General features: G+C 34.6%; 1 protein-coding gene across 2 annotated transcripts in view; it reads right to left on the bottom strand.

Moving 5' to 3' along the window:
• LOC148941904 (BTB/POZ domain-containing protein 6-like) overlaps positions 1-22,252 on the bottom strand; it is a 79,124-nt gene extending 56,872 nt beyond the window's left edge. The window contains exon 1 of one of the 2 annotated variants that reach the window (XM_089103016.1): positions 22,145-22,252. In XM_089103016.1, coding sequence (XP_088959142.1) covers positions 22,145-22,174 — 30 coding nt within the window. In that variant the 5' untranslated portion in view covers positions 22,175-22,252. Of the gene's footprint in view, positions 1-2,607; positions 2,785-22,144 lie in introns of those variants that run through there. The other variant, XM_089103017.1, reaches the window with a different exon arrangement.
• Between the last annotated feature and the right edge of the window lie 4,245 nt (positions 22,253-26,497).

Here is a 26,497-nt window from a genome sequence, read left to right as displayed (position 1 = left end):
TATATATATATATATATATATATATATATATATATATATATATATATATATATATATATATATATTTATTATCTGGCCAGGACGTTGGGTTGAGAATTCATTGTCCAAGGGGCACAGGTACGATCTCTGGCAAGGCTAGTTCTGTGGGTTTGGGACGCGAGTCAGTGGGGTGACTCTGTAAACTTATCCAGAGGTAACACAGCTCTAAATGGGTACCTAGAGACTTCTGTGAACGGTCATCAGGAAGGATGTGCTAGAGCAAAGGATGGTTGCCCCCCCCCATTGCACTTCCTGGCTGAAGGGCCACGAAACGGAGATCAGCACCGCCGGTTTGGACCTTAAGGGTCTAGTGCCGTCATACTTACTTACTTACTTTTATATATATATCACTGTATATAAATTATGGGCAGTATGATCTTTCCCTATCTTACCCATTATAAAAACCCGGACCGAGGTGCGAGTGCTCCAGAGAATGTAGAAACATAAGCGACATTAGATCTTTTCACGGGTAGACAAGTCAGATTTCTCTTCAACGTGAAACTTGGCTTCACGTTGAAGTGAAACTTGAAACGTGAAACGTGAAACTTGGCTTTATATATATATATATATATATATATATATATATATATATATATATATATATATATATATATATATATTTACAATTATTGAAAAACGCATCAAAATTTGTGTATATGTGTTTTGTTACGTTTTTACGAGTCGGACAAAATATTTCCGAGGGGTTCAAATCCAGTTATCTCCCTGGATACGACAATGTATATAGCCAAGTCTTTACCTATGTAGATAGGTGTAGGTTTGTCTTAGCATATCGCATATATTACTATAATTATTTCGTTCATGATTTTTTTCTGGGGGGAGGGAATCATCTCATTGTTATGACATAACCGTTCTAATGCATCTGATTCTAAATACACACACATATATATATATATATATATATATATATATATATATATATATATATATATATATATATATATATATATATATATATATATATATATGTATATATATATATTTAGCCCAGCCTACATTTATCTAGATACTAACAATCTTAGAAACTACAACTTAGCATAATTATTCCGTTCACTATCTCTCTCTGTTTTTATTTATTGGCGAAATTGTCCCAACATTATACAATAGCGATCCTAATTAATCTGATTTTTCGGAACTTATCTTAATTCAAAAAAAAAAAAAAACATGCATGTTCCCGCCACGACTGACGTTGCCGAGGTCAACATACTAAATCTAAAAAAAATCCTCCTAGACAGTAACAAAATAACGTCAATTGGGGGAAGGCTTTGGCTCTTAGATGTTTTTCCCCCCTCCCCCTTGATTTTGAAAACACTATTTTTGGGGGAATTTTCATTTAAAAATTGTAAAAAATAAAATTGAAAATACCCCCCCCGGTTACTTAAAATTATATTTTGCCCCCTCCCTAACTTTTCATGGATTTACACCACTGTAGTAATGTATCCTTATTTCTTGTATTTACGTAGTTAGTCCTGTTGAGGTAAGGTCCTTATTGTACAAGCAAGTTCACCTGTACTAAAATCCAAAACTTACCAAAATTATTCCAGACATCATCTCAGTTAAAAAAAAAAAACAGAAGAAAAAACATGGCGAATTCACCCCACCGCTATCACATAACCATACAATCCAAATACAGTCTGTATCTTAGAAACTTATGTGTATTTAGTAAATAGGGAAAAGAACAGATACGGGTTCCCGCCGTCGCTGACGTCCTGGAGGTCAATATGCTAGAACTAGAAAGAATCTTTGTAGATAATAATACATCCTTGTTTTTGGTAGCTACGTTGTAAGCCCTGGTAATAGGAACGTACGCATGATTTTTTTTTTTGGGGGGGGAGGTAATAATAAAAAACGTATTTGAATAAGAAGTGTCCAGAAATTCAGTAAAACTTGAGATTTCAGAGGAGTCTCAGCCCACCTACCGTGTGTTCCTGTCTCGTAAGCAACACTGGCGGATCCAATGGTTAGGCCGGGGGGAGGGGACCCCGGGCTCCCACCAAGACATTTGTCTGAACCTCTTTTCCTGTTTTTTTTTAATCTTTTTTTAGACTAAATTTGTCAATTTGGTCATTTATTGGCACCTTATTCACATTGCCACCCCCCCCCCCCCCAAGATTTTGCTCATTGGCGCCCTTGTCTCATTCCGCCTCCCCCAAGATTTTGCTCCAGATAAAACCCTGGTAAGCAACGCTGCATCCAGGGTTTTTGTTCGGAGTGGGGGGGGGGAGGGGAGTATTTTTTTTGACAAAAAAACTACAAAAATGGGTTCTACAAAAGAGAACTTACAAAACAAATTAGAATATTGTTATATGCTTTTTTGGGGGGGGGGGAGGGCTCAAACCTGTTAACCCCAGAATGTGTACCCCTAGATACGGCCCTGCTCGTAAGGTTATTTTGTTTCCACAAAAATGAGTATTTGTTAAAATATGGGGGAGCAACATATTCTATCGGATGTCCCTCGAGGCAAAGGGTTAACCCCCCTCCCATCTACCCCTAAGTTTTATTACCGAAACACTTATCTAAATACTAACAAGTGCAAAAACTAAAACTTACCAAAATTATTCCGTTCATTATCACAGCTTTTCCAAAAAAAATGTTAAAATCACCCCAACATATTACATAGCAGTCCGAATAGAGTCTGAATCTTAGAAACTCATGTCAACTCAGAAAACAGAAAAAAAAACTAGATACAGGCTCCCACTAAGAGTGATGTCGCGGAGGTCAATATGCTAAAGCTAAAAAGAATCTTTCTAGATAGCCCATATTATTAACCATTATGAGGTTTCTAAAAAGATAAATTGTGTAGCAATATCTGATAAGGCATGTAAATTTTATCGGTCTACTGGGATAATGAACCTTTTCATGCGTGATTGTGGAATTATTGAAAAAAAAGTTGATTTTGATTAGTAAAAACTAATCTTGACACAAATTATTGGAATAATTTTGCCTTTGAATTTAGTTTCTTTATTGCATGTTCCCAGGATGTTTTTATGTTTAAAATTTAGTTTTTTAATCTTATATAGCTCATTATTACTGTTTATTCATGGCATATTTTGACATCTAAAAAAATAATAAGGAACATACATTTAAAATTTATGCGTTCACTAATCAAAACCAATACTTTACCTTCTATTGTAAAAATTGCTGCCAGGCACGTACGCAGTTAATTTGTTCAGGGGGGGGGGCGAAATAGATTTTTGGATAATCTGAGTAAGAAGTGCATTTAAAGAAAATTAAAGAAATTTTTACGATTTCTGGGGATGTTCTACTCCCAAGGCCCCTCCCCTCCGTGCTTCCCTGATTCTTCCGTATAGGCTTAATGCAACTTGCTCATTTTGTCAAAATCTCTGTTCTTCAAGAAAGCTAAATCAATTTTATTCTACTATATACAAAGTCGTATCCAAGGGTTGGGGGTCAGGGGGTTTGACCCCCCCCCCAAAAAAAAAATATTTATCGGACTCGTAAAAACGTAACAAAAATGAATATAAACAAATTTTTGATGCATTTTTTAAAAAAATTTAATATATTTGACTCCCACCCAAAAATCTGTTTATACCCCCCCACCCCCGGAATAAAGTCCTCGATATGACCCTGACTATACAATACTTATTAGGCTCAAGGACGCACACAGGGGAGGCAAGAGGGGCCCGGGGCCCAGGATCACCAGAAATCCTAAATTTCTCCAAACTTTTGTGCACTTCTTGTTGACGTTATAATTTTTTTATTATTGCCCCCCCCCCCCATAAGAAAACTATGCATGTGCATGACCGATTTCCAATTTTAATTCCATCTTGCTATTTGATAGGCTTCAACTAACATAAATATCGTGACAAGTTGAACTGATTGGTAAAATTTTATACTTGAATATTTATTATCTATTTTTTATTATTGTTTATTTATGGAGTATTTTATCACTTAGATTTTATAAAAATATTTATAGTACTGTTAGATACTTCATATACTTTCATCTAAATTATACAAAATATTTGTTATATTTTGTATAATTTAGTATAATTGTATATATTTTTGTATAATTTGTATATATTTTTGTATATAATTATATACAAAATTTGTATAATTTGTATATATAATTTTGTATAATTTGTATATATTTTACGACATAAATTTCCTGCATATGACCCTGATTCGACTCACTAATTTTCTTTGTACCTCCATAATGGCACAGCTAAGGGTGACAAAGGGGACGACTGTCCCCGAGCGCAGCCTCTGAGGAAGCACCAAAGTGATTTTCCCCTCAATACCCTAATATTCTAAGGGGGGGGGTCAAAAACTGACATCGTTCCTGGGTGCTGAAAAACCTTGTCTAGGACTCTGTACCTGCATTCTCTAAGAAATTTGAACTACTTCTCTTTCTCGTATATAATATCTCTCAGTTTCAGAGTTTGATTTCGACTTACTATTGAACCGGCATCCTGGATCGATTTGTGTCAACTAATACACACAACCATGATGATTTGTTCTAATTACCGGTAAGCATGCTGCAAAAACAAACAGTTCATGCCATTGACAAAAATTTGGAGGGGGGCAAGGAATATTTTACATTTCTTTTTAATGAAGATAAAAAAAAAATTATTTTTCAAAATCCAGGGAAAATTATTTTTCTCGATGAGAATTCCAGAACAAAGTTATTTTTCAATACATAGGGGAGCAGCAGAATCTATTAGGTGCTCCTGGAGGAAGAGGGATAATCGCCTCCCTAAATTTTATTTCAAAATTAAGGGGTTCAAAACAGAGGTGCCAATTCACAAAAGTATATAGGACAGTAAGATGTTTTTTTTTCTGTTTTTAAGTGCAGGTAAAAAAAAGGTATTTTTCATAATCCAGGTGGAGGGGATTTTTTTTTCAATTTTGAATGAGAATTCATAAAAGCAACATTTTTCAAAATTCAGGAAAACAAAAGAATCCAGGGGGTGCCCCTGGAGGAAGAGGGGTAATCACCCCCATAATTCTCCTGCCCTCTTAAATTTTCAAAAAATATATTTTTGTATCTTCATTAAAAAAAAAAAAAATTAAGAAAAACCCTTGTCCTCCTCAATTTTCATGAATTGGTACCCCAGAACACAAATAAACTAAGCAACTAGTACAGTGAAACCGGCACAAACAAAATGTAAATGTAATCAGATTAATTACTGCACTTTACCTTCCACCACATTTTCACTAACTGTTAGAAATCATTAGAAATACGAGTTTACATTGAGCTGTTATGTCAAAAAGCAGAGAGCTATAATAAAAACCGTAAAACTTTCTGATTCGCTGGTTTTATACTTGAAACTTGAGAACCAAAAAAACTTGTTAAAGCGAAATCATAAAATTAAAGTTTGTCAGCAAGCTGGTTAAAATTTTCTTGGTCAAGACGAAATTATTATAGAAATATAAGTTTACGTTGATCTAAGTGATTTTACTTTAAGGGTTTGCACAAGGCCCCTGGATTTTCTGGAACTTTGGGTCTCCGACCAAATAAAAGAGAATAAAAGAGAGTCATATGATTAAAAAATTAAAAGAGAGTCATAATTTTTAAAGAGAGTCTCCGAATAAAAGAGAGTCATATGATTAAAAAATTTTTGCAAGTATCGAATTGAAAAACTCAATGTTTGATTGCTTCTTATGCTGTTATAGGTTGACATGGCGAAGCTTTACTAGTGAGTTGTTAAAAATAAGACAATTGGGGAATCTCTAAAATACAAAGGTAACGATACTAAAACATATTTGTCCCCCCAGGCCCATCTTAGGTATTATTTATGCGTGAAAACTGAAATTTTCTAAGATTTTTGTTTTGGTTGTTTCGCTACGAAGCTTACTATTGAGTTGGCAAAAACCAGAAAAGAGGGGAATCTCTAGAGTACCAAGGCAACGATAATAAGATATCCCCTCCCTTGGGCCCATATTATGTTTTATTTATTCGTGAAAACTGCAATTCTCAAAGGTTCTTGCTTTGGTTATTTCATAACAAAGTTGTAGGGTAATACAACACTTTTGTCTTTATTAGAATATTGAAAAGTGAAAATAAATTAGCAAAATATTTAGTTAAATTTGACAACGCTTTCAATCCGTAAAATTCAAACTTTAACAATCAGCTGACCCCCAAACACAACTACTCCTTCAAGGAAAGCTACGCCTTCCGAAACTGTTTGGTGCCCATTTTTCAACAACGTCTTGGTTTTTTAATTTGGCACCCGCTCCTACCAAACCAGCACAACTGCTTGTGGAGGTCTTTTTTTATTGATTAATCAAAAAAACTTTTTCCACAAAATAAGTTTTTCAAACAAAACTAAAGAAATCCATTAAACGAAAAATGAGCAAAAATAAATCAAATAATCTACCAAGCGTGAAACTACCACAAATCAGCATCGATAAATAAATGAAACCCAAAACGAACAGAAATTACAATAAATAACCGAGTCAAACTCAAAACGAGCAGAAATTAACATAAGTTGGGTGCAAAACCCCTATGCCTTCCCAAGGGCAGAACTAAAATTGCACTTTACTGAAAAAATATAAAGGTTGTTACTTTTATAACTTTAATAAAAAAAATAATGTTAACATTTTGATTACTAAATATCATTATATGTATATTATTAACTAAAAAAAACAAGTTTTTTTTTACTGAAAGTAAGGAGCGACATTAAAACTTAAAACAAACAGAAATTATTCCGTATATGAAAGGGGCTTTCCCCTCCTCAACCCCTCGCTCTTTACGCTAAAGTTTTTATTGTTTTAAAAGATAATGTTGTGAGACAGAGTCAAACTTTAGCGTAAAGAGCGAGGTGTTGAGGAGGGGAAAGCCCCTTTCATATACGGAATAATTTCTGTTCGTTTTAAGTTTTAATGTCGCTCCTTACTTTTAGTTAAAAAAACTTATTTTTTTTAGATAATTTCTGAACATTTTTGAATTAATGCAGCTTTGATTTTGGCTCACTGTACATGAATAATTAAAACAAAATTCGCATATTAATTTTGCTTTTTTTTGGCTAATTGGCTTTCACGAAATTTTGTTCTGACGTAACTACTAACGTAACGAATTAAATTTCGTAACGAATTTTTATATTCGTATGTTTTTATTACGTATAATAGGGATTTCGCTCCCTAGTCAATACATCACTCGTTACGCCTAAGTTCGAATTTTGTTCGAATCACAAACCCCTGAATCACGAAGGCCGGTGAATTAGAATAGATAGCTCTTTTGAAAGTACTAAAAAACTTTAGCGTAAAGAGCGAGGTATTGACAAGGGGGCGAACCCTCTAATATACGTAATAATTTCTGTTTGTCTTAAATTTTAATGCTGCTCGTTATTTTTAGTTGAAAAAACTTGTTTTTTTTTATTTCTGATCGTTTTTTAAATAATGCTGGGAAATCTGGCGCCCCCTTCATGGAAATATTCCTTCCCCAAGGGAAATATCCTCCATGGAAAGACCCTCCCCCGTAACCACTACTCCGACCCCGACCCCCCACTAGAAAAAAATTCCTTCTGAAAACACCTGTATAGTTCCCAATGACCAATACTATATGTAAACAATGGGCAAAGTTTATAACTTGCAGCCCTTCCCCCGGGAACTTTAGGGGATCAAGTCATCCTCAAAGACATATTAATTAGGTTTTCGACTATGCTGAACAAAATGGCTATCTCAAAATTTTGATTGGGTGACTTCGGAAAAAAATGAGCGTAGGAGGGGGCCAAGTTGTCCTCCAATTTTTTTGGTCACTTAAGAAGGGCACTAAAACTTTTAATTTACGTTCGAATGAGCCCTATCGTGATATTTCAGGACTACTGGATCAATACGATAACCCCTGGGAAAATAAAAAAACCAACACAAAAAAAAAAAAAACAAACAAACAAACAAACAAATAAATACGCATCCGTCATCTTTCTTCTGGCAAAAAATGCAAAATTCCACATTTTTGTAGATAAGAGCTTGAAACTTCTAATATAGAAAATTCTAAGATAAGAGCTCTGATACACTGAATATGATGGTGTGATTTTCATTAGAGTTCTATGACTTTTAGGGGTTGTTTCCCCCTTGTTTCGAAAATAAGGCAAATTTTCTCAGGCACGTAGCTTTTGATGGGTAAGACTAACCTTGATGAAACTTATATATTTGAAACCAGCATAAAAATCTTATTCTTCTGATGTATCTATTGGTATCAAAATTCTGTTTTTTAGAGTTTCAGTTACTATTGAGCCGGGTCACTCATTACTTACAGTTCGTTACCACGAACTGTTTGAAACTGACAATAAAAATTCATTTGTATTTTTGCAGCAAAGTACAAATTTGGTTCTGGCCTTGGGAAGGCATAGGGGTTTTGCGCCCAACTTATGTTAATTTCTGCTCATTTTGAGTTTGACTCGGCTACTTATTGTAATTTCCGTTCATTTTGGGTTACGTTTATTTATCGATGCTCGTTTGGGGTAGTTTCACGCTTGGTAGAATATTGGATTTTTGTTTTGTTCCTTCTTTGTCTAATAAGGCTCTTTATTTTTCTTTGAAAGACTAATTTTGTATAAAAAGATTTTTTAATTAATTTCCGTTTTATTTATATTGACATAGTCTTTTCAGGGAAAAAGAAACTAATACTTTAAATCTTTTCGTTTTTTTAGACTTTTTAGTTTGGCCTGCTATTTGTATGCTGGAAAAAAAATTCAGCAATTTTTAACTACATACACCCTTTTAAAAATCTGGACACAAATAGTAGTATTTAATTTAGTTTCATACCTCCTATAGTTGACTTGAAATGGAAAACTTGATACCATTCGCAAAAAAAATCTGTTTACTTTCTTTGATAGCTTGGATACACTTACGCTATTTTGATTTGGTTAAATTTTAAAAGCAGAAGTTGGCCCGAAAGTTTGAACATAATACCCTCAGTCGTTCTTGGGATACTGCTGAGATGTATTATTGGAAATTAGCATTAACACAGTGCATTTTGATTTAATCTTAAGCAGCATTTAGTTTTTAAACATAACGGGCAAATTGGAGGGTGGGCGTGGGAGGGTGGGAGTGGGAGGGGGATTAGTTGCCCTCCAATCATTTTCGACCATTAAAAACCATTAAAACCCTTGCCTTGAGGGTTGTGGGGGACTGACCTCCTCAAAAATATATTTTCTATTTGGAAATAAACTACGCTGAACAAAATGGCTATCTCAAAATTTTGATTGGAAGTGGTTAAGGGGAATGATGGGCGTGGGGGGCTAGTTGCCCTCCAATCACTTTTGACTATTACAAAGGGCACTAGCCTTTTGAATTCCCAATCAAATGAGCCTGTTTTGAAGCTTCTACGACATCGTCTTCTATAAAAACCTTATATGCCCCCAGGGCATAACTTAAAACCCTTGCCCTGAGGGCTCTGGAGGAGTGTCCTCCTCAAAAACATAATTTCTATCTGGAAATCAACTACGCTGAACAAAATGGCTATCTCAAAATTTTGATTGGATGTGTTTGGGGAAATGATGGGCGTGGAAGGGGGGTTAGTGACTCTCCATTCACTTTCGACTATTAAAAAGGGAACTAGCCTTTTCAATTTCCAATCGAATGAGTCTTTTTTGAAGTTTCTACGACATCGCCTTCTATAAAAACCTTATATGCCCCCAGGGCATAACTTAAAACCCTTCCCTAAGGGTTGTGGGGGAGTGTCCTCCTCAAAAACATATTTTCTATCTGGAAATCAACTACGCTGAACAAAATGGATATCTCAAAATTTTGATTGGATGTGTTTGGGGGAATGATGGGCGTGGAGGGGGTCTAGTTGCCCTCCAATAACTTTTGACTATCAAAAAGGGCACTATCCCTTTGAATATCCAATCGAATGAGCCCCTTTGAAGTTTCTACGAAATCGCCTTCTATAAAGACCTTATATGCCCCAAGGGCATAACTTAAAACCCTTGCCCTGAGGGTTGTGGGGGAGTGTCGTCCTCAAAAATATACTTTCTATCTGGAAATCAACTACGTTGAACAAAATGGCTATCTCAAAATTTTTATTGGATGTGTTTGGGGGAATGATGGGCTTGGGGGGGCTAGTTGCCCTCCAATCACTTTCGACTATTAAAAAGGGCCACTAGTCCTTTGAATTTCCAATCGAATAAGCCGGTTTTGAAGTTTCTACGACAACGCCTTCTATAAGAACCTTATATGCCCCCAGGGCATAACTTAAACCCCTTACCCTGAGGGCTCTGGGAGAGTGTCATCCTCAAAAACATATTTTCTATCAAGATAGCTATCTCAAAATTTTGATTGGATGTGTTTGGGGGGATGATGGGCGGGGGGGGGGCTAGTTGCCCTCCAATCACTTTCGACTATTAAAAAGCGTACAAGCCACTCCAATTTCCAATCGAATGAGCCCTTTTCGAAGTTTCTCCGACAACTCCTTCGATACGAAGTGCCCGGGTATGGAGAAAAAAAAACATTGTACCCACATCGCTCTTTACTTAGGCAGTGCTAGCGCGCTGCCTATGAAAATAAAATTTCCAGTTTTTCTTAGTTTCTTCGGATATATGCATTATCGTGCAAGTTTCAACTTAACCAAATAAAAAAAAAAATCGTCAGTGTCACTTCAATGTCACTATCACTGTCTTCATTGTCACTGTCACGGCACTGAATTTCTTCGCCACTGTCCTTGGTATTTTAAAAACTGTGGTATTGAAAATGGAGATTTATACAGATTTTTTAACAACCTTTAGGGAATTTGAAACATACTAAGTGGAACCACAGACTGAGTAGTTATTTTAACGTTAGAAGCACTTTGCTGCTGCAGTTGATAATAAAATAGAGATAAGGACGTATAAACATGTCATGTAGTAATTGTTGACCTAGGTTGTATTCAGGGGGTTTCAGGTTTTGACCCCCCTCTCGTGCAATATTTGTTCGACTCGTAAGCACGAAACAAAATGTACATAAAAGAGTTTTTGATGCGTTTTCTAAGTTTCCTTTTGTAAACCACCCCCCCCCCCCCTCCGAACAAAAATCCCCGATGCAAATTTGCTGATGACTATAAAATAAGATACCTTGTAGAAAAATAAAAGCGCAAAAAATGACAAATAAAGGGCTTTTAAATAAAATCATTAGAAATACAAGCGAATATCGAACCACTATTTTTAGGTAAAAAATATTATTTGACAAGCATGAAATAGGATGTAATGTTGACAAATAAGAACAAAGGCAGGGCACAACGAATAAATGTGCTATTAAACAAAATTACAAAAATACGAATTAAACAAAATTACAAAAATATGAATTAAACATAATTACAAAAATATGAATTAAACAAAATTACAAAAATATGAATTAAACAAAATTACAAAAATAGGATTTTACAAATTACTGTTGTTTCGATACCAAAAGTATTCGACCTTCTTGATATAGTTGACAAAACGCATAGCACATGTGAGAATAGTGTTTAATTGACTGATTGAGATGTAATATTTCAACCAGAATAAAAAAAACAAAAAAACACCATGATGAAGAATAACCGTAAATATTGTATTATTTAAGTCTAAAAAGTAATGCACAGAAAGTAAATAAGCAAAGAACGACTGATTTACACCAAAATTGCGACTGAAGGTTTTCAAGGCGCCTAATTATATATTCTAGTTATAATTACAATCATAAATTCATAAATTATAATCATAAATAATTATAAATTTAATAGTATAAATACTCATAAATATTAGGAAAATATTACAATTTGAGCATGTTAAAGCAAAGCTCATCATGTAGCTATTTCTCTGCCAAAGGCTCACTCGCCACCTGCACCCAGCAGTCGACCTTACCAAATTTCGAAACATCTTAATGCCCAAAATCTCCCATTTGATACTGCCCTAAGGGGCATAGCTTGTGTAGGTACAGTATAGGCTCTTGACGAGCCTGAATAAGTATAGGCTCTTGACGAGCCTTACCTTATTCAAACAAAATTAAATCTTTGAAGAAGAAATCCAGCCCTAATACATTTGCCACTATTATTTCTACCTTGGCTACTCCTTTAATGACCACACTAACTCTTACCTACCACCAATTGCCACCACTAGTTCTACCAGAGGATTGGCCACAGCATGACTATTCCTACGAAGACTACTCCTATCGGGACAATTTCCCTCACAACAAATAGGACTATGGTACTAGTACTAATTTACGTATTATGCTATTATGAATAAAACTCATTAGTCAATAGTAGTACTGGCAAATTTAAACCATGTTAACTTAAAAAAAAGAACAAAGTTAAACAAAAGGAATCGTATAAATGAAAAGTAAAAAATGAAATAAAATATAGTAAAAATTAACTAATATTTGACATAAAACTCAAAGCAAACAAAAGTGTTACGAATCGAGATGAATCATATAAGAAACAGGTATTACACTAAAAACAAAATCCACGTTTAAATAAATAGATTTCGATATAAGTGAGTTGCCTTCAGCAGCTTCCGGCCAATTATATTTATATATAATATAATTTAATAATGTAAATTATCATTTACACCTTACGCAGAATATAGCTTAATCAGCTTTTAGAATTATAGCATGCAGAAAATAAAATTTTGAAAATTTAATAATTTTTTTCATTCGTCAACAGTTTAACAGAATGTAAACTTTTGACTAATCTTCGACAATATTTTATTCCTTTTGAATCCTCATACCCCTCATACCCTCAAACCCAAGTCAATCAACATCAGTGACAATTTCAATTCCGTGAAATTAAAATTAACCTTGAGCAATTATCGTTTCTATACTATTAACATACAAAAAATTCAAAATTCAGCTTAAACTTTTGGATGATTTTTTTTCTTTTTTTACAAATGTTATTGTTTTGAACAAGCTGTTTAATAGTTTAATGTAGCACTAATCTTCATCAATATTTACCTCCCTGTAAATCCATTCGTATAAACGCATAGAAAATGAGAAATGACAGTTACCTAAATACCAGTTTAAGGTTAACCAGTCTAATTAGTTTTCAGTAAAGCACAAATGATGTTATCGGTTTTGAGAGTTTTGAAGGGGATTGCAACATCTACTTATTTGGGGTAGTATTTGTTCATCCTAAGATTTGTTTCATGTCTGATGTATTTTGTGCACATTGTGTTATTCATTTTGTGTTACTCATTGTTAAATAAAATTCTCGGCCGTTTTAAGGATATATTTATATTAATTTTTTTATATAAATTTGCTAGCTAAAAGATAAATAAACTACAAGACGCGTTTTTTGACGTTCTTTCCAAATATATAAAAATCAATTCTCGCCCCCCCCCCCCCTTCTTCTTTCAGCTATTTTGAACTTCTTTGAATTTGCACTATACGAGCTATTGGCAATGTTTAAAAATAACAAAATTATAATAAATTGCATAAAATTATAATATAATAGCTTATAACAAATCTAAACATTTGGAGTAGGTGAAAGTGTCAAGGATGCAGGAAGGGGTCAGGACCCAGCCCCTCTTAAAAATTTTCTTCAGTTTCTTGGCATTTCTGATTCAACCTTATCAAAAAATTTGTTTTTTCTTTATTTTTGGGCTCGCTCAAAATTATTTCTATTATTATCCCCCTCCAAAGAACAGCAATCTTTCAAACGTGCTTGGACTGTGCAAAATCAACTTAGCTCTGCATTTTAAATCAAATGACATATTTTTTTCCATAGTTTTTGTGACCAAAAAAAGCAAAAAATAAAAAGAAAACTATGTCACTTTAAAGGTCCAAAATGGAATTCGCAACTATTCGTAACGTGAAACAATTAGAATAACAAGATGAGAAAAAAACTCAAAAAGAAGAAAATTCGAGGATATTTGCAGCCTGTGAAAATGAAATTGAAAGCCAGTGTAAATATTTTGGCCTCCCTCAACTACTGTCCTCTGTACAAAAATAAAAAATAGACCTTAAAAAAGCAACTATTAAAATAAATAAAAACCAAACCGTAAAAATCACCACTAAAATAAAACTAAGACTCTTTCCAAGCAACGGTTATAGGGCAAATCAAAAGGATAGCAAAAGATTCCACCTTTACCGTTGCTTAGAAAGGGTTTTACTTTTATTTTAGTGCTGATTTTTACGGTTTGCTTTTTATTTATTTTAGTGGTTGCTTTTCTAACTTTTTTTTGCACTGAAGACGGTTTAGTGGAGGTCTCGATCAAAGTATTTGGATTGTATTCAAGGCCTTACCCAAGATTTTTTTCGGAGGGGTTTTTACCAATTTTTTTTTTTTTTTTTGGCGGGGGGTTAAACAAAAAAAACTCAAAAAGCATAAAAAATTCGTTTATGGCCATTTTTTTTACGTTGCTACGAGTCAAACAAACATTTAGGGGGAGGAGGGTTCAAACCCCTAACCCCCCCCCCTGGATACGGCCTTTGTTGTATTTTTCACTTTCACTGGCTGTAAATATCTTCATTTTTTCTTATTTTGTCATGCTTAGCCAGTGTAGTCTCAGAAATTTTTTTTTACATTTAGTATAATTGAAAATAGCGTTGAAATGTGCATTATTCGGTATTGGTAGCTACTATTATGGTATATCACCCTCTACATTTACAGAAAAAAAGTTCCAAAAGTTCAATAAGTCAACCCTGCCAGATACCCTCTTATGTCATAAGGGTCACATACATAAATACTCCTATTAAATTTGAACGAGTCTTTGTTTACATTATATTTTCTATGTGGGTGGTAGAGAGAAATCTTTGGCCAGAATATGCTTTACGCCACCTCTTGGCCGGCCTTCATTTGGTCTCCGATTAGAAAGAATTTCAACTGGAAAGGGTCAAGGCTTAGGAGCCTTTTTTATTTTTGAATCGTTTCCAGATTTCGTATATTTCCAGGTGAGAAATTCCTAAGGATGTCTGCTATCTTTTACTAGAAAAACTGAAAGGAAAGTCTAAAAGAACTGTTGTTTGTTCTTGATAAAATAAAGTTGATTGAAAGGAAAGTAATTTAAATATTTAGATTTTCAGCATTATATATTATGTTGCTTATAAAAAAAAAATCATGCTTAGTTATTGCAAAAAATTAAATATCTCACTAAAAAAATCACTTCGTCAAAGTTATTTCATATTTTCTGCAAAACTTTTAAGTTTTTGAATGGCTTGCACATTTTTAAAACTCCCAGAAAATCCAAGGATACCTCTTGCATTTTTTATTCAAAATCTGAAAACACGAATTTATGCTTGAAAAATAGTTTAAAATGTGAGTAGGGTAAAATAGTAATTTCAAACCCTGAAATCGAAAAACTACTAGGTTACTCTTAGTTCCTCAAACAGGAACAAAGTTTCTTAAAAACGGGTGGATTTTCTCAGGAGGTCAAATTTTGCTAACCAATTGGCTTATCAGCCAAAATATTTGAAGCTATAATTTTAATCGTTTACTAGTTTCATCCAATTTCCCCAGATAAAATAAAGTTTCCTATTGACAAATGAATTTTCCCAGGAAGTCAAGTCTCGCTAATCAGTAAAAGTCATTTATATCGGTCAATGATCTTTTGAAATAAAGAAAATCAATCAAGTCAATATAACAATATACATATATATACATATTGACATTATTCTATCTTCAAATTAGGAAATTACAAATCATGAATGATTTTTTTCTACAACGAAAAACATTAGTAAGGAATGCCAAAATGAAATTACGAGAGGATTTTGGTCAGTAAGTCGAAGCGACATTCGTGAAAACTGGATGTTTTAAAAAAATAACAAAAGAAGAGATTTTCATTCATTTGATAGTCCAAAACAACATGCAATATCAAATATTCGGGAGTTTATTTCATTGGGAAGGAGAGGAGGGCAAGGAGGTTGGCCATTATAAATTAAGGGGCTAAGAAGCAACAAAATCTAAATATTTTCTGAGAAATCCTGTTAATTTTTAAGCATGGAAAGTTCGCATTGTTTTGAAACTTAATATTTACGATAGACCACTCGTCTTCTTATTTAATTATTCTGTATACGAAAGGGGCTGTCCTCTCCTCAACGCCTCGCTCTTTACGCTAAAGTTTTTTATTGTTTAAAAAATTAGAGTTGTGAGAAAGTCAAACTTTAGCGTAAAGAGCGAGGCGTTGAGGAGGGGACAGCCCCTTTCATATACAGAATAATTTCTGTTCGTTTTAAGTTTTAACGACGCTCCTTACTTTCAGTTAGAAAAACTTGTTTTTTTTATTTAATGTTTGAACGTTTTTGAATTAATGCAGGTTTTGATTTTGGCTCACCGTACATGAATGTTTAAAACAAAATTTCCTTATTAATTTTACTTTTATTTGGTTAAATGGCTTTCTCGAAAGTTGTTTAATTTTATTTACGAACGTGTTTATTAGTAATAAATATACGTAACTTACGAATTAACTTACGTGACGAATTTCTATATTCATACGGTTTTAATACGTATATTAGGGTGTTCACCCCCCTAGTCAATACCTCGCTCTTTACGCTAAAGTTCGAATTTTGTTCCAATTCTTCAAAAATGACTCCTTAATCACAAAGGCCGCTAATTAGGATAAATCCGGCGCCCCCTTCATAACAATATCCCTTCCCCTATGAAAACTTCCTCCATGGAAAGATTCTTCCATATAACCCAAACCCCCCCCTACTACCAGTAAAAATCCCCCCTGAAAACGTCTGTACACTTCCCAATAACCAATACTATATGTTAACATTGGGTAAAGTTCATAACTTTCAGCCCTCCTTCCGGGGACTTTGGGAAATTAAGTCATCCTAAAAGACATAGTTATCATATTTTTGACCATGCTGAACAAAGTGGTTATCTCAAAATTTTGATCGGGTGACTTTGGGAAAAAAATGAGGGCGGGAGGGGGCCTAGTTGTTCTCCATTTTTTTGGTCACTTAAAAAGGGCACTAGAATTTCTAATTTCCTTTCCAATGAGCCCTCCCACGATATTCTAGGACCACTGGGTCGATACGATCACCCCTGAAAAGGGATAATAATAAACCAAATAAATTCGCACCCGTGATCTTTCTTCTGGCAAAAAATGTAAAACTCCATTTTTTAGTAGATGGGAGTTTGAATCCTTTACTATGGGGTTCTCCGATACGCAGAATATGACGATAGGATTTTCATCAATGTTTCATAACCTTTAAAGGGTCCTTCTCCCTTTTTTCAAACATCAGCCAAATTATCTATGTTGCCTAGCTATTAATAGATAAAAGTAAACTTGATAAAACTTATATATTTGAAATCAGAATTAAAATCCGATTCTTTTGATGTATGTATTTGTATCAAAATACCGTTTTCTAGAGTTTCAGTTACCATTGAGCCGGGTCCCAATAACCAATGCTATAAGTTAACATTGGGTAAAGTTCATAACATTCAGCCCTCCTCCTGGGGCTTCGAGGGATTAAGTCATCCTAAAAGACATTGCTATAATATTTTCGACCATGTTGAACAAAATGGCGATCTCAAAATTTTGATCGGGTGATTTTGGGAAAAAAATGAGCGTGGGAGGGGGCCTAGTTGCCTTCCATTTTTTTTGTCACTTAAAAAGGGCACTAGAACTTTTAATTTCCATTTTAATGAGCCCTCCCATGATATTATAGGACCACTGGGTCGATACGATCACCCCTGGGGAAAAGAAAAAAAAACAAAAAAAAACAAAAAAACAAATAAACACGCATCCGTGATCTTTCTTCTGGCAAAAAATGGAAAATTCCAAATTTTTGTCGATAGGAGCTTGAAACCTCTGCAGTAAGGTTCTTTTATACACTAAATATGATGGTGTGATTTTCATTAAGGTTCTATAATTTTTAGGGGGTCTTTCCCCCTTTTTTCGAAAATCAGCCAAATTTTCTCAGGCGAGTAACTTTTGATAGGTAAGATTAAACTTGATGAAACTTATATATTTGAAATCAAAATTAAAATCTGATACTTTTGATGTATCTATTGGTATCAAAATTCCGTTTTTTAGAGTTTCGGTTACCATTGAGCCGGGTCGCTCCTTACTTACAGTTCGTTAACACGAACTGTTTGATATATTTTTTTCTTTACTTAATCTCATCTCAAGGTTCAATACATATATTAAACCTTTGTCTAAAAAAAATTCCCATTAGAGTGGACTTTCAGTTTATTGGGATCTTTTTTACGCCAATGTAAATGACTTAAGGCTAGCTATAGGTATATCATGGTATATCATACAACGGTATACAGATATATCAGGTATATCATGATCAATATTTATTCCCGAGAAAAAAATTATCCAGCCTCCAGTCTATTAATTTTTTCTTTTTTTTTGTAATCAGAGCAAATAAAGTGGGAGGCCATTGCGATGGCTCTGGACATTGGAATCGGAGCTTTTCTATATTCCTGCTAAATTGGTTTTCTCAAAAAGCAAAATTTGAATTGTGCAGAGGCACTAGAAGTGACAATTATACAGTTTTACTGCATTACAAAGGCACTGGGGATGGTTGCACTGCAGACGACACTACAGAGGTACTATAAATGGTAGCAAAGCAGAGGTAGTATATATTTTAACAGATACTGCACTGCAGATTTTAACAGATACTGCACTGCAGATTTCAACAGATACTGCACTGCAGATACTCTACTGCAGAGTTATTGTAATGAAGAAATACTGGACATATAGTACACTGCAGATCACCCTTTAGAAGCACTGCTGATGGTAATAGAGTTGCAGTAGATAACGATTGCACGCCAAAACTACGCGTAACAGATTCCTAGAGCCTCTCCTATGATGATACTTTTGATTCACTGGGGACCCCTTTTCGATTTTTTATTTATCTGCAGGTCCATGTTTGCTAAGTGCACAAGTCAAGCATTGCGTAGTTAGTTGTATATCTGAGATTTGTCATATATTTCTCGGACCCCCTAAGTGTTACTTATCGAATCCTCAGGGAATAGGAACGAGGACTCCTCGAGGGACTATATTTTTTCAAATTCACTAATCCTGAACATGCGCACCGTCGTCAGATCTGTTAATAAAGGCTAACTATACAAATAAAAATTGTAATGTTATAACATTTTCGGTCCAGTAGAAAAAAATAAGACATAAGAAAAGCAGGAAAAAAAAACTTGACTAGAGATTATATTAAAAAAAATTAAAAACTTGTCTCTTAAATTTTGTATATTTAAAGCAAATTATGATCAATGCCTTTCGGAATCAATCCAAAACTATCCAGAAATCTCCCTCCCTGACACTTTTCCTCTTGTCAGGCATACTGATCAGTGCGCTAATTCTCTGGATCCCAAGTAATCCCCTTTGTTCCCTACATCCCTAATTTTTTTCCCTTCATTTTTCAAGATGAAACATTTAAGTTATTAGTCGAGGACTAACGAGGACCTTTTCTTTCTTTAGTTGTCCCTGGCTTTCAAGAAATAATAGGACAGATGTCGGACAAGTTTTGCTTTACCAAGAAACTAGCTAAAGTACACATATCCCCCTACTAATATTTTTGAAACAAGATCCCTGGCTCCTCTTCTGGTAAATATCATGAAAAATTGGACTGAAAGCAAATATTAATAGTTTTTCATAGAAGGTTTAGAAGTATATTAGCTCCACAATTTTTCAAATATGCTCACATCTTGACTTAAGCAAGGCTAAGAGCTTGAGTTTGAAGTTTATTAAAAAAAAAAAAAAAAAAAAAATCAGCTGAAAGTAAGGAGCAACATTTTAACTTAAAACAAACAGAAATTATTACGTATATGAAGGGGGTTGCCTCCTCCTCAACACCTCACTCTTTTAGTATTTAAAAAAAGCTTCTTATTGTTCTAATTAAAAGACCCTTTTGTTTCAGGAGTCGTTCTTAAAGAATTGGGACAAAATTCAAACTTTAGCGTAAAGAGTGAGGTGTTGAGGAGAAGGATACGCCCTTCATATACGTAATATCGTTTTAAGTTTTAATGCTGCTGCTTACTTTCAGTTGAAAAAAATTGATTTAATTTCTAATCGCTTTTTAAATAATGCCGGGAAATCTGGCCCTAACTCCACGTATAAATATCCTCCCACGGAAATATCCTCTACACAATTCAATCCCTGATAAAATTAACCAGGACAACTACCCTTAACAACTGCACGCGTAAAATTGAGACGGAAAGAAAAAACAAGAAATAATTCCTATACAAAAAGAATTTTGTATAGGAATTCTTGCAAATTCCCGCAGTGTATAATTTCTCCTTACAAATTCATCCCCTGGAAACTTCCCTTCCCATGGAAAATTCACCAGTGGAAAAACTCCCAGCAGAAAATTCGCCTCCCCCCCCCCAACCCAAAATGTATGCATGCTTCCCAATAACAAATACTATGCGTAAAAAATGGGCAAATTATATAACTTAAAGACTTTTCCCCTGGGGCTGGGGGGGGAAGTCATGTTATATCCAAAGGCACAGTGATTGGGTCTTTCAACTATGATGAACAAAATGGCTGTCTGTGACGGAAAGAGAAAACAAGACATATAAAAAGAATTTTGAATACGAATTCTTGCAAATTCCCCCACTGTATAATTTCTCCTTACAAATTCATCCCCTGGAAACTTCCCTTCCCATGGAAAATTCACCAGTGGAAAAACTCCCAGCAGAAAATTCGCCTCCCCCCCCCCACCCAAAATGTATGCATGCTTCCCAATAACAAATACTATGCGTAAAAAATGGGCAAATTATATAACTTAAAGACTTTTCCCTTGGGGCTGAGGGGGGAGGGTCATGTTATATCCAAAGGCACAGTTATTGGGCCTTTCAACTATGATGAACAAAATTGCTGTCTGAAAATTTTGATTGGACGATTTTGGGGAAAAAAGGACAGGGGAGGGGGCCTAGTTACCCTCTAATCTTTTTCGTCACTTAAAAAGGGTACTAGAAGTTTTAATTTATGTTCGAATGAGCACTCTCATGATATTCTAGGACCAATGGTTGATACGATCACCCCTGAAAAAAACAGACATCCGTGATATTTCTTCTGACAAAAAATACAAAATTCCACATTTTCACTGATAGGAGCTTGAAACCTCTACAGTAGGGTTTTCTAATACGCTGAATTTGATGGTATGATTTTCAGTAAGAAAACTTTAGGGGATGCTTCCTACTTTTATTGAAAAACATGCAATTTTTTTCAGGCTCGTAGCCGTTAATATGTAAGACTAAACTTAATGAAACTTATATATTTGAAATCAGTATAATAAGTAGGTTCTTTGATATAACTACTGGTATCAAAGTTCGGTTTTTTAGAGTTTTGGTTACTATTGCAAGCGGGTCGCTCCTTACTTACACTTCTTCACATCGAACTGGTTGATTTAGTTTGGTGGTTGGCTCAGACTTTATAATGCCTCTATTTCATGAATATAATAGGGTAAGTTCAGGGTGGGGGGTCTTAAGGTCTCTTTAATTATTGTATGTTCTTTTAACGCTTAACTCCTGATGTTTGACTTTCAAATGTATCTATACAAACACAATTTTATCCAAAAATTACTTAATAAGGGAATATGTTCATTCCTCCTAATAAGTAAGTTCAATAAGTTTGTTGAAATTTCTTAAAAAACGACACACAGCAAGTTATAATTGTGACCTTGTTGGATCTTTTTCCTGTCAATAAGGGGGGAAGTTGAAATTACTTCAACTTAACTATGAAAATTCTTTTCACACTTTACTCTTGATATTTAGCAGTCACATTCTACAAAGCAAAATTTTATCCGATAAATGTAGTAAAATTTTATTTAACAATTCTATATAATAAGTGTTCTCATTGAAAAATGTCTTTTTCGTGGTAGTTTTACTGGAAAAATTTCAAAAACTACTATTTTCTCCCTCACCTATATTTTGAAACTTACATTTGGCCCCCTAAATTCTCATGAATTGACACCACTGCTTAAGAGATGTAGTAGAAGGACCTTGTTTCGATAATTTTTCTTTCAAGAAGGGACAGGGTTTAAACAGTGGCGGATCCAGGGAAGGGGCGAGGGGGGCACGCGCCCCCTAACGTAGTCTAAAGTTGTGTAACGTACTTAATTAACGCAAATTTGCGTTAATTAAACTTTCTCCTAACGCAAGTTTATTGAATCAACCTATTTCCCACCCCCCCCCCCCGCCTACAAAAATCCTGGATTCACCCCTGGGTTTAAATGATTTAAAATTAATATTGACCATTATTTTCTTCCTTACCTCTTGATGTTTAGTTGAGTAATTCCCCATAGTATACAGATTTATTCACATCCTAGGAGGAACTGAAAGCAAAGTTTCCCTGGAACCAAGGTTATTTTCCCCTGCGCAAAAGTTCCAAGTTTTTTATTTCTTCAAACATTTGAATTTTCTCCAGGACGAACTGAAAGACGGATATCGACCGGTTAGGAATTTAAATAATCAATCTTAGGCTAGTTACTTTTTTTTATGAAGAAACTGTTTCCGATTTCGACATTGTTCACACTTCTAATCAACCGCAATTGATTGAAATATCTGAAACTAAAAAAAGTAATCAAATATCAATGATTTGAGTTATAAGTATTATTTTTGTAATTTGAAAGCTTTTCTTAACAGGAATTTCAAAGATATCTTTGCCACAGCGGCGTCACTGGGGGGGGGGGGGTAGGAGGCCTACAAAACCAAAGGCCCTTACATGTGTATACACCTGCTTTTAAGCTTTTGTATATGTTTTACCTATATGACTCGTTTTTCTTATGAGAAGATGCAGGAAAAAAGAGGCCTTACAATTTCAAGTATTATTCATAGTAATATAATTGAGTTATGTCAAACTGTTTGATCTCCTCTATATTATAGACCTGAATCTTGTAAAACTGTTCATGTTTCTGCCCTAATGACTCTTCTCCACACGTTTTGCTTCTATATTTATGATTCCTTGCGTCCATGTCGTTTATTTTGCACTTTTCTTTATTCTAGGTAGAAAATAAAAGTCTCATTTTTACCACCATGCGAAAGGTCACAAGGTATTCAATTTTACTTAGTATAAATCTTTCTCTGCCATTTATACACACAAGCTGAAAGGGTAAGGAAAGGCTGAAAGGGTAATCTGGAGGATAAGTCTTGTGATACAGGGTGTGTAAGAACAGCCAACTGTGCAATTTTACGTCCAAAATTTTCGAATTACCTGTACGTCCGAAATGTCGAACGATTCGAAATGCTCGAATACTTGTTCTAAGTAATTTATAACATCCATATGCAAGTTCAAATTAGAACATACGACAAAACACAATTCGTTATGTTAAAGAGAACTTGAAATATGATTACCCCAATAACGTTGATAGTCATAGGAAGTACAATATACGTATGCAGGGAGGGGGGGGCTTGAGGCCTGGCCCCAGAAATCTTAAATTTTCTTGAATTTCGGAGCCAGTCTTATTTATATTTTCAAATGAGGTATGTTTTTCTTTATTACTTTTTTATCCCCCCCCTCCCAAAAAAATAACAACAAACGAACAATTCCTACGTATGGGTGTAGCATGTGCCCTAGTTAGGTTGTCTTCTGCTTTCCGTGATCATTCTGTCCTCTATCTGCCTGGTTTATACCAATTTTTGAAGTGACAAAGACAGTAAAAATGAAATCTGATTGGATAGCCAATATGAAAGCTTTTACAAACATTTTTATTTAAAAATTTTTGAAGCATTTGGAATCTTCTGTTTATTAATCTTCTGATCTCCATGTTCAGGTATGCAGATTTTGATAGCGGCCAGTACTAAATTAAAAAGAAGCAAATTTGGGTAAAAAACAGCAAAAAATAAGCTAAAAACGTACGGCTCAAACAGCTTAAGAAAATGTAGCTGTTCTCTGAGGGTGTGACTGTTTTGGGGAATAAAAATATAGTTAATATTTGGATTTTTGCAGACGAAAAGCGTTGTCAAATTTAACTAATTAGTTTTGCTTATTCATTTTTACGCTACAGCATGTCAACCCCAGGGCTTTGGAGTTGGAGTCATGAAGTCAGTCTTAGTATATATTTGCTGAATGGAGTCGGAGTTGGTGTCTGTATAGTAATAATATCTGGAGTCGGAGTAGGTTATAACTTATAACTGACTCCACAGCCCTGGTCAATGTTGCAACGCAACCCTAAAAACCTGTTTTTAGGGCTCTGCCCTAAAAACCTGATACTTCCGAAGTAACCAAAAACAAAAAGTAATAACAACCCCAAAAACAATAAAAGATGACGACATTCTGCATAAAACAGGGCTGTGGAGTTGGAGTCAGAGTTTGAGTGAATTTTTGTTCAATGCAGTGGGAGTTGGAGTTGCTATATTGAAAACGTCTAGAGTCGGAGTTGAAGTTAGAGTTGGTTATAACTTATAACTGACTCCACAGCCCTGATCAACACTGACGAAAATTTGGTTCTTAAAAACTTAATGCTTTCGAAGTAGTCCAAAAAAAAGAAGCAATAACACCCCCAAAAGCAATAAAAGATCAAGAAATATTGCATAAAACAGGGCTGTGAAGTTAGAGTCAGAGTTTTAGTTAATTTTTTTTCTGAATGGAGTCGGAGTTGGTATATTGAAAATGTCTGGAGTCGGAGTTGGTTATACCTTGTAACTGACTCCAACGCCCTGGTCAACACTAACGAAAACGTGACTCTCTCATAAAAATTTGATACTTTCGAAGTAGCCAAAAACAAAAAGCCATTACAAGTCAAAAAGAAAGATGAATAAATTATGCATAAGACAGGGCTGTGGAGTCGGAGTCAGAGTTTTAGGCAATTTTTGCAGAATAGAGTTGGAGTTGGTAAATTGAAAATGGGTAGAGTTGGAGTTGATTATAACTTATAACTGACTCCACAGCCCTGGTCAACACTGACGAAAATGTGGCCCTGCCATAAAAATTTGATACTTTCGAAATAGCCAAAAACAAAAAGCCATTACAGCCCAATAAAACAATTAAAGATGAATAAATTATGCTTAAAACAGGGCTGTGGAGTTGGAGTTTTAGACAATTTTTGCAGAATGCAGATGGAGTTAGTATATTGAAAATGGGTAGAGTTGGAGTTGAAATTGGACTTGATTATAATTTGTAACTGACTCCACAGCCCTGGTCAACACTGAAGAAAATGTGGTTCTTCCCTAAAAACTTGATATTTTCGAAGTAAATAAAAACAGAAAGCCACTACAACCCAAAAAAACAATAAAATATTAATTAATTATGCATAAAACAGGGCTGTGGAGTCGGAGTCAGAGTTTCAGTCAATTTTTGCAGAATGGAGTTGGAGTTGGTATATTGAAAACGGGTGGAGTTGGAGTTGACGTTGGAATTGATTATAACCTATAACTGACTCCACAGCCCTGGTCAACACCTCCGAAGATGTGGTTCTTCCCTAAAAACTTGATAATTTCGAAGTAACTAAACACGAAAAGCGATTACAACCTAAAAGACAATTCGAGAAAGAGTGATGTTAAAAAAAAATATTAGCATTTTGTTTAAGATTAAATTTTTAGCTTTATAGCAAAATTTTAGTAGTAGCAAAAAAGGTCATAAATTTGATCTCTCTGCTGTAACAGCTAAGTTGATCATTCTGAACAAAGGTTTGTTTTTCTTGATTTTTGCCAAACCACAAGTTAATTTGTTTGATTTGTTAACAGAAGTTTATTTTAGCTTCACTTTAGTTATTTCCCCTTCTAATAACTCCAAGGTAATTATATCAACAAATCGTATTGTAAGTCATGACGACACTAACCATGGTAAATAGAATTTCCTTTGTGAAGCGTTTTAGCCGCCCATTTTTTATACCCATCACAGTAATCTCTATCTGGTCGCTGGAAGCGGGGTTGCCAGGTTGAGCTATTTCCAACCAACTTCATTTAAAGATGTGCTTGGCTAATGTAATTTATAATATCAGTCTAATAAATTGATACAAATGAAGTTCCATTAATAATCGTCAAAAATTGGGCTAGTTATTTTCGCCATTTTGGTATCAGCTTATAACTGCAGCAGGGGCGGATTCAGGATTTTTCTAGGGGAGGGGGATAGGTTGATCCGATAAACTTGCGTTAGGAATAAGTTTAATTGACGGAATCTTACGTTAATTAGGAAATTACACTACTTTAGAATGCGTTAGGGGGGCACGTGCCCCCTCGCCCCCCTCTGGATCCGCCACTGAACTGCAGACTGAAAAAAACCTCAGCAGCATAAAATGTCAGTCGTTCACTGGAGAATTCCCAATCAATCTAATTGATTGACTCTTATCATTCGACATGTCATTATTGACGCTTAACCGCTGATTAATACCCAATCAAGGTCATTTACTTTGAAAGTCACATGAATAATCACAAGGAGTTTAGAAAACAGACTTTTTAAAATCTTTCCAAGTTCTATATGCAAATACAGCAGAGTAATAATTGCTTAAGCTTTGTGCATCAAAATTTCGTGTATGTAACCCCTTTGTGTGTTTTCTATGTCCATTGGCTAAAAAAAAATAAAAAAAAAATTCTGAAAAAATTGCTCCCAAAAAATTTAAGAGTGGGGGGGGTCTCAAATCCCAAATAAGATTTAATGTCATATTATTTCATTTTTAAGTATTAGTT

The sequence above is a fragment of the Artemia sp. Qi Xiang Cuo genome, chromosome 17, assembly GCF_049724085.1.
Source record: "Artemia sp. Qi Xiang Cuo chromosome 17, ASM4972408v1, whole genome shotgun sequence".
Taxonomy (NCBI): Eukaryota; Metazoa; Arthropoda; class Branchiopoda; order Anostraca; family Artemiidae; genus Artemia; species Artemia sp. Qi Xiang Cuo.
The sequence above is the reverse complement of the archived record's forward strand: the minus strand, read 5'-3'. Positions and strand labels throughout refer to the sequence as shown.